The sequence below is a fragment of the Vidua chalybeata genome, chromosome 27 (genome assembly GCF_026979565.1).
Source record: "Vidua chalybeata isolate OUT-0048 chromosome 27, bVidCha1 merged haplotype, whole genome shotgun sequence".
Classification (NCBI taxonomy): domain Eukaryota; kingdom Metazoa; phylum Chordata; class Aves; order Passeriformes; family Viduidae; genus Vidua; species Vidua chalybeata.
Genome location: NC_071556.1, coordinates 4,199,240 through 4,209,336, shown reverse-complemented (window position 1 = coordinate 4,209,336; position 10,097 = coordinate 4,199,240). Strand labels below are relative to the sequence as shown.

Here is a 10,097-nt window from a genome sequence, read left to right as displayed (position 1 = left end):
CCCCGGGACACCCCCGCGGTGCCAGGAGCAGGGGTGGGGCTGGGTGGGCACAGGGTTCTTTATTTACAGTGCCCCCCCTCTAACATGAGGGGGTTCCTTCCCCAGTGTCACCCCAGGCCAGGGGACACTGGGGACAGCTTTCCCTGAGGGTGAGGGGGTCCCACTGCCCCTGCTGGCTGCTGGCACAGAGTGGGGGCCAGCGGGACCCCCCCAGAGTGTCCCCATCACTGAGCCTGGCGCAGCTGCAGCTTCTTCTGCAGCTCCCTGAGCAGCTCCTGGGTACTCCCTGTGCCGGCGGGGGGGGGATGGAACTGTGAGCACCTGGCAGAGAATCCCCCTGCCCCCCCACACCCCCCAGGACCCCCCCGCTCCTCCCCATTGCCCCCCGAGCCGGTGGCAGGACCCAGTGTCCCCATGCTGGCACCCCCCGTGCCCCCACTGTGTCCCCTCACTGTGCTCGGGGGGGTGACAGCAGGGTGACAGGGGTCCCCTCCCCTGCCCGCCCCCTCCCCGCAGTCCCGAGCGGCCTCACCGGGGTCGTTCATGTAGATCTGCTCCTCGGGCACCAGCCCCAGCCCGGGGGGGCCTCTGCGCCTCCTCAGGGCCGGCCTCCCCCTCCTCAGGGCCGGCCCGAGCGCGGCCGCAGCCGGGGGGGGGCTCCCCTCCATCGGCACGAACTCTGGAGCACAGCCAGGGGTGGTCACGGACCCTCCGTCTGCAGCCGACACCCCCGGACCCCTCTGAGCCCCCTCAGACCCCTCTGAGTGCCCCAGACCCCTCTGAGCCCCCTCAGACCCCTCTGAGCGCCCCCAGATCCCTCTGATCCCCCCCCAGACCCCTTTGAGCTCCCTCAGACCCCTCGGAGCACCCCCAGATCCCTCTGATCCCCCCCAGACCCCTTTGAGCTCCCTCAGACCCCTCGGAGCGCCCCCAGACCCCTATGAGCCCCTCCCAGACCCCTCTGTGCCCCCAGAGCCCTCTGAGCACCCCCAGACCCCCCTGAGCCCTTCCAGACCCATCTGAGGCCCCTCAAACCCCTGTGAGCCCCCCCAGACCCCTCTGAGCCCTCTCAGACCCCTGTGACCTCCCTCAGACCCCTCAGAGTGCCCCCAGACCCCTATAAGCCCCCTCAGACCCCCCTAAACCCTCCCAGACCCCTCTGAGCCCTCCCAGACCCCTGTGAGCCCCCCCCCCCCACCTCTCCAGACCCCCCGAGTACCCCCAGACACCTCCCTCTCCCCCCAGCCTCCCACGGCTGCTCCCGACACCCCAATAGTGACCCCCAGCCCCCCCCCCTCCCCGAGCCCCCCAGCCCCGGTGCCCACCCAGCTGGGCGCTGTACTCGGGCTCCAGGGGCTGCAGCCTGCCCTTGCTGCGGCGCACGAAGAACTGCGCCACCTCTGCCAGCGACGAGCAGCGGTGCTGGGGACACGCGCGGCGTCACTCGGGGACCCCCCCGCGCCCCCCATTCCCTGCCTGGGGGGGGTCCCACCCCCTTGGCTGCAGCCCTTTGGGGTGTCCCAGTCTCTTGGGGGTTCCCAGGAATCCCAAAGCTGAGGGGTTCCCTGTCTCTTCTTTTGGGGTTCCCTGTCTCTTCTTTTGGGGTTCCCTGTCCCTTCTTTTGGGGGTCCCAGTTCCCAGGGGTCCCAAAGCTGAGGGGTTCCCTGTCTTTTCTTTTGGGGTTCACTGTCTCTTCTTTTGGGGTTCCCTGTCCCTTCTTTTGGGGGTCCCAGTTCCCAGGAATCCCAAAGCTGAGGGGTTCCCTGTCTTTTCTTTTGGGGTTCCCTGTCCCTTCTTTTGGGGGTCCCAGTTCCCAGGGGTCCCAAAGCTGAGGGGTTCCCTGTCTTTTCTTTTGGGGTTCACTGTCTCTTCTTTTGGGGGTCCCAGTTCCCAGGAATCCCAAAGCTGAGGGGTTCCCTGTCTTTTCTTTTGGGGTTCCCTTTCTTTTCTTTTGGGGTTCCCTGTCCCTTCTTTTGGGGGTCGCAATTCCCAGAGGTCCCAAAGCTCAGGGGTTCCCTGTCTCTTCTTTTGGGGTTCCCTGTCCCTTCTTTTGGGGGTCCCAGTTCCCAGGGGTCCCAAAGCTGAGGGGTTCCCTGTCTTTTCTTTTGGGGTTCCCTGTCTCTTCTTTTGGGGTTCCCTGTCCCTTCTTTTGGGGGTCCCAGTTCCCAGGAATCCCAAAGCTGAGGGGTTCCCTGTCTTTTCTTTTGGGGTTCCCTGTCCCTTCTTTTGGGGGTCACAATTCCCAGGAATCCCAAAGCTGAGGGGTTCCCTGTCTTTTGTCCCTTCTTTTGGGGTTCCCTGTCCCTTCTTTTGGGGGTCCCAGTTCCTTTTGGGAGCCCCAGCCCGCCTGGGGACCCCTTGGTCCCACCCTTGGGTGTTCCCGGGATTCCCGGGGGGTGCCCACCCTTGGGGTGTCACAGCCCACACGGTGCCAGTCCCTTGGGTGACCCCAAGGGTCCCACCCCGGGGGCTCAGGGGGGTGCCCGGGGTGGGGGTCCCTGTCCCCAGGGCCAGCCCCGCCCTGTCCCGTGTCACTCACCGGGGTCTCCACGTCGACGACGTAGCCCTGGTCCTCTCTCTTCACCCTGTAGTGCCTCAGCAGCGCTGTCCTGCGGGGGGGCTCCCTCAGGGGCTGGGGACCCCCCCCTTGTGGGGCACTCGCGGGACACCCCTCGCAAAGGGGACCCTTCCCCTTGGGGCCACCAAGGGGTCTCCCCTCACCCTGGGAACCCCCCGCCCCATGGGGACCCTCACCCTGCATTGAGCCCCTCCCCCTTGGGGACACCCCCCACGCCCCCCGGTGTCCCCTGACCCGTCCAGCTCCTGCCGCGTGGTGACCGAGACGCCCTGGCCGTGTCCCCCGGGCCGCAGCAGCAGGTTCCCCCTGCCCGCGCTCTGCTCCAGCAGCCGCTCGGCCTCGGCACGCGTCACCTGGAAAAAACAGCTGGGGACCCTGGGGACCCCCCCCCACTGTCACCGCCAGCCCTGCCCTGTCACCGCCGGCCACACTGGGCCACCCCCAGTTGGGCCATGCTGGTCCCCAGTGAGGATTGGAACCCCCCCCCCCGCCAGCCCCCGACCCCCCGACTCACGGCTCGGAGGGGCTGGGGGACACGGGGGTGGTCGGCGACACGGGGATGGTCGGGGACACGGGGGTGGTCGGGGACACGGGGGTGGTCCGCGACACGGGGGTGGTCGGCGACACGGGGGTGGTCGGCGACACGGGGGTGTCCCTGTGCTCCTGCTCCTCCCGCAGAGCCTGCAGGAGCTGGAAGTTGTGTCCGGGCAGCAGCGCCAGGTCCTGGGGAATCTTCATCTGCGGGGGGACACGGGGTGGTGGCACTGAGAGGTCCCTGTCACCCCGCGACCCCCGGGCGGCGCCCCGTGCCCACCTTGGCCATGGTCAGGATGAATCCCCGCCACATCTCCTGCTTCTCCCAGCTCTCTGTCTGCCAGAGGATACAGGGACATGAGGGTGGCCTGTCCCCTGTCCCTTGTGCCCCCCAGAGGTCTCTGCAGCCCCCTAAGCCTGGCCCCAAATCCCACAGCCCCCCATCCCTGTGCATCCCCTATACCCCAAAGTCCTTCCCCATCTGCCCTCCAGTCCCCCCAGTCTCAAAATCCTGTCCCCTCTGTGTCCCTAAATCCTTCCCAGTGCCCCCCCTGTAGTCCCTGTCCCAAAACCCAGCCCCCTTGTCCCCCCAGTCCTGAAACCCCCTCCAGGTACCCCCATAGCCCCCGGGTACCCCCAGCCCCGTGGCTGCCCCTCACCTTCATTGTCACCTCCTGTCCCCTCAGCTTGAGGACGAGCACCCCACCCTCGGCCTGCACGGTCACCAGCTCGCCCAGGTCCAGCAGCTCCAGGGGCTGGGGGCACCCAAGGGTGGGACCCCCGGCCCAGGGACACGAGCACGTCAGGCCTCAGCCCCCCCGGGCCACCCCCACCTCAGCCAGGGTCCCCCCAGTGTCACCTGAAGGTCCCATCCTCGAGGGGCCCTTGCCCAGGGGGTTTTATGGGGAGGGGTCCCCAATGCTGGGGGGTTTCACTGAACAGGTCCCAGCTCGGGGAGGGGGCACAGGGGTCCCACCCTGAGGGGATCCTGCCCCAGGGGCGTCACTGGGGCCCGGACAGGAGGGGAGGGTCCCAATCTTGGGGGTCCCAGCCCCAGCAGATCCCAGAGGTCCCGGCCTGGGGGAGCCCCCCCAGTTCCACCCAAAGGTTCTTGTCCTGGAGGTCCCACCCTGAGGGGGTCCCGGACATGGGGGTCCCACCCTGAGGGGTCCCAGCCTGGGGGTGTCTCCAGCCTCGGGGGGTCCCACGGGGGTGCCGGCCCGGAGAAACCCCCCGGGTCCGGCCGGGACAGCCCGCGCGGGGGTCCCAGTCCCGGGGGTCGTGCCCGGAGGAGCCCCGGTACCTCGTGGTCCTGGGGCCCCGTGTAGAAGGCGAGTTTGAGCCCCAGCAGCCCGGCCCAGACCCTCCGGTAGCCCTGCGGGGAGGGACGGGCTCAGCTCCGCACTGGCACCGGCACCGGGAACCGGAAAACGGCACCGGGAACCGGGAAATGGCATCGAGAACCGAGAAACGGCACCGGGAACCGGGAAACGGCACCGGGGACAGGGAAACGGCACCGGGAACCGGGAAACGGCACCGGGGACAGGGAAATTGCACCGGGAGCCGGCACCGGCACCAGAAACCGGGAACCGGGCAGCGGGAATCAGGCACCGGGAACCGGGAACTGAGAACCGGCACCGGGCTCCTCAGGGAACACAGCCGGTGGCCCCGGGGCTGAGGGGACACGGGGAGTCGGTCCCGGGGTGGGGTAGTGCCTGGAAGTGCCGGGAGCGGTCCCGGGAATCGGTCCGGGGTACCCGAGGGTCGCTCTCGGCGCTCGGTCCCGGGGAGTCCCAGGTGTTGGTGCTGGGGCGTGCCGGGGTCTGTCCCGGGGGTGCCGGGTCGGTCCCGGCGGTGTCGCCCACCTGATCCCGCGGCCCCCACTTGTCCACGAAGCCCTCGTAGTAGTGCCGGGCCCAGGGCCGGGTCCCCCGGGGCAGCGGCACCGGCCGCTCCATCTCCGCCACCGCGCAGGAGCCACCGCAGTTCCCGGCACCGGCCCCGCCCGGGCCGGGGCGAAGGGCGGCGGGCGGGCGTCCCGGCCGGGCCGGGGGATCCCCGGTGCGGGGCTGAGCCCCCGTGTCCCTCCCTTCCGACGCAGCAGGTGCGGGGCTGCCCCCCCCAGCAAGCTCCCGCTCCCACTCCCGGTGCCGGTGTCCCCCGTGTCCCTCCCCGAGGAGAAGAGCGGCGGGCGGGGGTCGCTGCCGGGCCGGGGGTCCGTGACCGGCGCGGGGCTGAGCCCCCCCTGTTCCCCGCCCGGTGTGGCAGGTGCGGGGGCGAATCCACCAGGTTCCTGCCTGTCCCCTCGCCCGGTTCCGGTGTCCCCCCCCTCCCCGGGGCCGGAGCGAGGGGCGGCGGGCGGGGGTCCCGCCGGGAGGGGGGGGTCCGTGTCTCAGTGCGGGGCTGAGTCCCCGTGTCCCCCCCCCGCCCGGTGCTGCAGGTGCGGGGCTGTGTCCCCCCCCCGGTGCCGGTGTCCCCTCACCCCCCCGGGCGGGGCGGGGCGCCCGGGGCCGCCCCATCACGTGTCGCCGCCGCCGCCGCCGCGCGCACCGGGGGGAGGCGGGAGCGGCGGGAGCGGCGGGAGCGGAGCATGGCAGGTACCGGGGGGGGGCGGGGGCGCACCGGGCACCGGCTCCGGGAGCGGGGAACTGGGAACGGGGAACTGGGAACTGGGAACGGGGAATCGGACACGCACCGGGCACCGGGCGCGCACCGGGATCGCGCGCACCGGGCGCGCACCGGGCACCGAACACGTAGCGAGCACGCGCGCACCGGGCACGCACCGGGCTCCCGGTACCAGACGCGCACCAGGAGCGCACCGGGAACCGGACACGCGCGCACGGACACGCGCCCCGGCCGGGGACACGCACCGGTCACTCGCCCCCAACCCCCCCCCGAGCCCCCCCGGGGCACGCGCGTGCACCTGCCCGAGCGCGCGCCCGCGGGACCTCGCTGGGGACACCCCGGGACAGCCCGGGACACCCGGGGACACCCCTGGGGCAGGAGCGGAGCTCAGCGGGGGCGGGGCGGGGGCACCTCTCCCCCCGGGGACCTGTCGTGTGTCACCCCCGTCCGTCCCCCCCCCGCAGCCCTCTGGGCTCAGAGCGGGCTCTGGGGACCTGCTGGGCCAGAGGAGATTCAGCCCCGTGTCCCCCGACCATGTCCCCGTGTCCCCCAGCCGTGTTCGGGTTCCCCAGCCGCGTCCCTCAGCTGTGCCCCCACGTCCCCGTGTCCCTCAGCCCGTTCCTGTACCCACCAGCCGTGTCCCCGTGCCCGCAGTCCTGTATTGTCACGCTCCTGTGTCCTCACCCCATCTCCCATCCGTGTCCCTGTGTCCCCTCCGTGCTTGTGTCCCCATGTCCACCTCTTCCCGTCCCCACGTCCCTGTGCATCCCTGTCCCCGTGTCCCCATCCGCAGGCAGAAACCATGGGGGGGGACCCAAGGGTGCTCTGGGGGGACACCCAGGGGTGCTGTCACATGCTGTCCCCCCCCCCCCCCCGCAGCGCTGGCCGCCGCCTCCCCCGGCGGGGACGAGTGTCTGGAGGAGGATGAGGATGAGCTGGAGCCGGGGCTGGACGAGGCGGAGGCCGAGGCGGAGGCCGGGAGCGGCGCAAAGGCGGCGGGGGCGGCCCGGGGAGCCGTTCTGACCCGCAGGGGCATCACCCTGAGGGTCCTGCTCCGAGACGGGCTCCTGGAGCCGGGCAGAGGCGTCCTGTCCATCTACTACCTGGTGAGCCTGGGGACACGGCACGGGGACAGGGGACAGGGCACGGGGACAGGGGACAGGGCATGGGGACAGGGGACAGGGCACGGGGACAGGGGACAGGGCATGGGACACGGGAGAGGGCACGGGGACAGGGGACAGGGCATGGGGACACGGGAGAGGGCACGGGGACAGGGGACAGGGCATGGGGACACGGGATGGGGACAGGGGGAGAGGGATGGGGGACTGAGAATAGGGATGGGGACAGGGGAGAGGGGATGGGGACACAGGAGAGGGGTGGGGACAGGGGAGAGGGACAGGGGAGAGGGGATGGGGACACGGGAGAGGGGTGGGGACAGGGGAGAGGGGATGGGGAACTGAGAATACAGATGGAGACAGGGGAGAGGGGATGGGTACAGGGGACAGGGCAAAGGGATGGGGACTGAGAATAGGGATGGGGACAGGGGAGGGGGATGGGGACTGGGAATAGGGATGGGGACTGGGAATAGGGATGGGGACAAGAAACAGAGATAGGGCAGGACACATGGGACAGGGAAAAGGACGGGAAACGGGACACAGGACGAGGACGGGGGATGTGGGATGAGACACAGATGGTGAACGTGGGACAGCGATGGGGCTGAGGGAGAAGTGATGAGGACAAGGGGACGTGACTCCCACCACTGTCCCCAGGGCAAGAAGTTCGTGGGGGACCTGGGCTCGGACGGGACGATCACGTGGCAGGAGACGGGGCAGGTGTTCAACTCCCCGAGCGCCTGGGCCACGCACTGCAAGCGCCTGGTGAACCCCGCCAAGAAGTCGGGCTGCGGCTGGGCGTCCGTGCGCTACAAGGGCCAGAAGCTGGACCAGTACAAGGCCGCCTGGCTGCGCAAGCACCAGCCCAACGTGCCACCCCCCGAGGAGGTGGGACCGGGGTCACCTCCCCGTGGCACCCCCAGGGAAGGGGGCGAGGTGGGTGCCAGCCCCGTCTGCTCGCAGAGCTTGGCCAGCGAGGGCGAGGAGGAGGAGCTGCCCGAGGATGAGGAGGAGGAAGCGGCGAGGGAGGGCCGGGTGGCGATGCCGGAGCCGGCGGCTCCCAAAAAGCCGGAGGAGAGGAGCAAGAAGCAGCAGGGCAAGAGCCTGGCGGAGCCGGCGGGGACGGGTGAGCTGCCGTGGGGGTGCCGGGGGTCCCGGGCAGCCCGGCCGCGGTGACGGGACCCTGTCCTTGGCAGATGCCGGCACTGCAGGGAAAAGGCTGGAGGTGAAACCCCGGGTGCCCGTCCGCTACTGCACCCTGGGCACCCGCGACTCGGCCAGGTAGGGGACACCGGGACCCCGGGGCGCAGCAGGGCCGGGGACAGCGGTGGCAGCGGGGCTGTGCCTCTTCCAGGAACCCCCAGACCCTGGTGGAGGTGACGTCCTTTGCCGCCATCAACAAATTCCAGCCCTTCAACGTGGCCATCTCCAGCAACGTCCTCCTGCTCCTGGTGCGTCCCCTCCCCAGGCTGGGACATCGCTGATGGCACTGGGGACACCTGCAGCGAGCGGGGTGTCCCTCGTGTCATCGTTTTAGTGCTAAACCGTCGATTTTAACCTTTTCCTTTAGGATTTCCACAGCCACCTGACGCGGAGCGAAGTGGTGGGGTACCTGGGGGGGCGGTGGGACACCAACACCCAGTGTAGGTGGGGTTTGGGGGGGTGGGGGTGGCTCTGCCCTGGGCCGGGGGTGTCACCCAGCCCTGTGTCCCCGCAGTGCTGACGGTGCTTCGAGCCTTCCCGTGCCGGACCCGCCTGGGCGATGCCGAAGCCGCGGGCGCTGTGGAGGAGGAGGTGAGGGGGTTGATCCAGCCTGGGGAGCGGGCAGGGGGCTCTGGAGGGCCTGGACCCACGGTTTGTGCCCCCCCCCAGATCTGCCAGAGCCTGTTCCTGCGGGGGCTGTCGCTGGTGGGGTGGTACCACAGCCACCCCTTCGGGCCCGCGCTGCCGTCCCTGCACGACATCGACGCGCAGATGGATTATCAGCTCAAGCTGCAGGGCAGCGGCAACGGCTTCCAGCCCTGCCTGGGGCTCATCTGCGGTACGTGCCCGCGGCCCGGGGCTCCCAGGGGGCTGGGGCTGCTGTCACCCCCCCCGTGCCAGCCCCCTCTGTCCCCACAGGGCCCTTCTACCACGGCAACCCCGGCGTGGAGTCCAAAATCGCGCCCTTCTGGGTGATGCCGCCGCCAGAGGTAAGTGGGGGAGAATCTGGGGAGGGGTTCCCCCCACCCGGCGCCCTCGGGTGCCCCCCAGGGTGGTGTCAGGTCCCAGAGCTGTGGAGTGACCCCTGCCCGGCTCCCCCACCCTCCAGCAACGGCCCAACGACTACGGGATCCCCATGGACGTGGAGGTCACCTACATCCAGGACGGGTTCCTCACCAACGACGTCGTGCAGGAGATGGTGAGAGAGGGGTGGGGGCCCCCTAAACCCCCTGAGCCCATTGGGGGCAGGCTGGCACCCCACCACTTGTCCCCATCCTGCCCTTAGCCCTGGTGATGGTGACAGTCCACCGAGGTCTCGGTGCCTCGGGTTTGGGGTCCCCCTGGCTGGCTTTGGGGCACCCCCAGGGCCTGCAGCCCCTCCGTCCCCTTCCCCAGACGCTGCTGGTGGAGTTCTATAAGGGAGCCCCCGACCTGGTGAAGTTCCAGGAGCTGTGGAGTCAGGATCAGACCTACCTGGACAAGCTGAAGGTGGGAAGGGCTGGGAGGGCTTTGGTGGGGCACCCATTCCCTGTGCTGGAATGAAGTGGGGTCCCCCCCCTGCAGGGCTCCCTGGCCTCCCGCACCCCCAAAGACCAGAGCTTCACCCACGTCCTGGAGCAGATCTTCAGCCTCCTCAAGCTCAGCGGGTGAGGGCCCGGGGCCCCTCGAGTCGGACCAGGCGCCTCCCGCAGCCCGGGCGGGGCTCGCAGCCCCGGGGCTCAGCCGGACCCGGCGCGGGGCAGCTCCCGGAGCTCCCCGCGACCCCGCCGGGCCCGCCCTGCCCCGGGGGCGGCCGTGCCGGTGGGGGAGTCTGTGGGTCAGTGGTTTGTGGAAGTGGTAGTTTGATTAAAGAGCAGTTCCTGAGAGGCGGCTCTGCTGGCTGGGGACATCCTGCCATGGCCTGGACTAAGGGGATGTGTAAGGGAATTCCTCCCTGGGAGGGTGGGCAGGCTCTGGCACAGGTGCCCAGAGCAGCTGTGGCTGCCCCTGGATCCCTGGAAGTTTCCAAGGCCAGGCTGGACAGGGCTTGGAGCAGCCTGGCACAG

At 70.0% G+C, this 10,097-nt stretch overlaps 3 protein-coding genes across 4 annotated transcripts in view; 1 reads left to right on the top strand and 2 right to left on the bottom strand.

Moving 5' to 3' along the window:
• Window positions 1-5,889, bottom strand: part of CTXN1 (cortexin 1) — a 95,518-nt gene extending 89,629 nt beyond the window's left edge. The window contains exon 1 of the mRNA XM_053965955.1: window positions 5,877-5,889. The gene's annotated coding sequence lies outside the window, so the exon portion shown is untranslated. The remainder of the gene's footprint in view (window positions 1-5,876) is intronic.
• Window positions 61-5,352, bottom strand: STAP2 (signal transducing adaptor family member 2). The gene is made up of 10 exons (XM_053965946.1): window positions 4,978-5,352; window positions 4,416-4,487; window positions 3,772-3,867; window positions 3,393-3,449; window positions 3,093-3,316; window positions 2,813-2,953; window positions 2,540-2,609; window positions 1,326-1,422; window positions 533-679; window positions 61-286 (listed from the first exon to the last, which is right to left on the bottom strand). The coding sequence occupies exons 1-10, from the start codon at window positions 5,068-5,070 to the stop codon at window positions 225-227; spliced, it is 1,059 nt and encodes a 352-aa protein (XP_053821921.1). The 5' UTR covers window positions 5,071-5,352; the 3' UTR covers window positions 61-224.
• On the top strand, window positions 5,687-9,915 carry MPND (MPN domain containing). 2 transcript variants are annotated; one of them, XM_053965941.1, is made up of 13 exons: window positions 5,687-5,709; window positions 6,617-6,843; window positions 7,507-7,737; window positions 7,813-7,975; window positions 8,046-8,130; window positions 8,204-8,300; window positions 8,420-8,492; window positions 8,567-8,643; window positions 8,722-8,890; window positions 8,971-9,041; window positions 9,161-9,250; window positions 9,448-9,540; window positions 9,616-9,915. In XM_053965941.1, the coding sequence occupies exons 1-13, from the start codon at window positions 5,703-5,705 to the stop codon at window positions 9,700-9,702; spliced, it is 1,470 nt and encodes a 489-aa protein (XP_053821916.1). In that variant the 5' UTR covers window positions 5,687-5,702; the 3' UTR covers window positions 9,703-9,915. The 2 variants fall into 2 exon arrangements, with proteins under 2 accessions (XP_053821916.1, XP_053821915.1); XM_053965940.1 differs by having other exon boundaries at window positions 7,507-7,975.
• The last annotated feature ends 182 nt before the right edge of the window (window positions 9,916-10,097 follow it).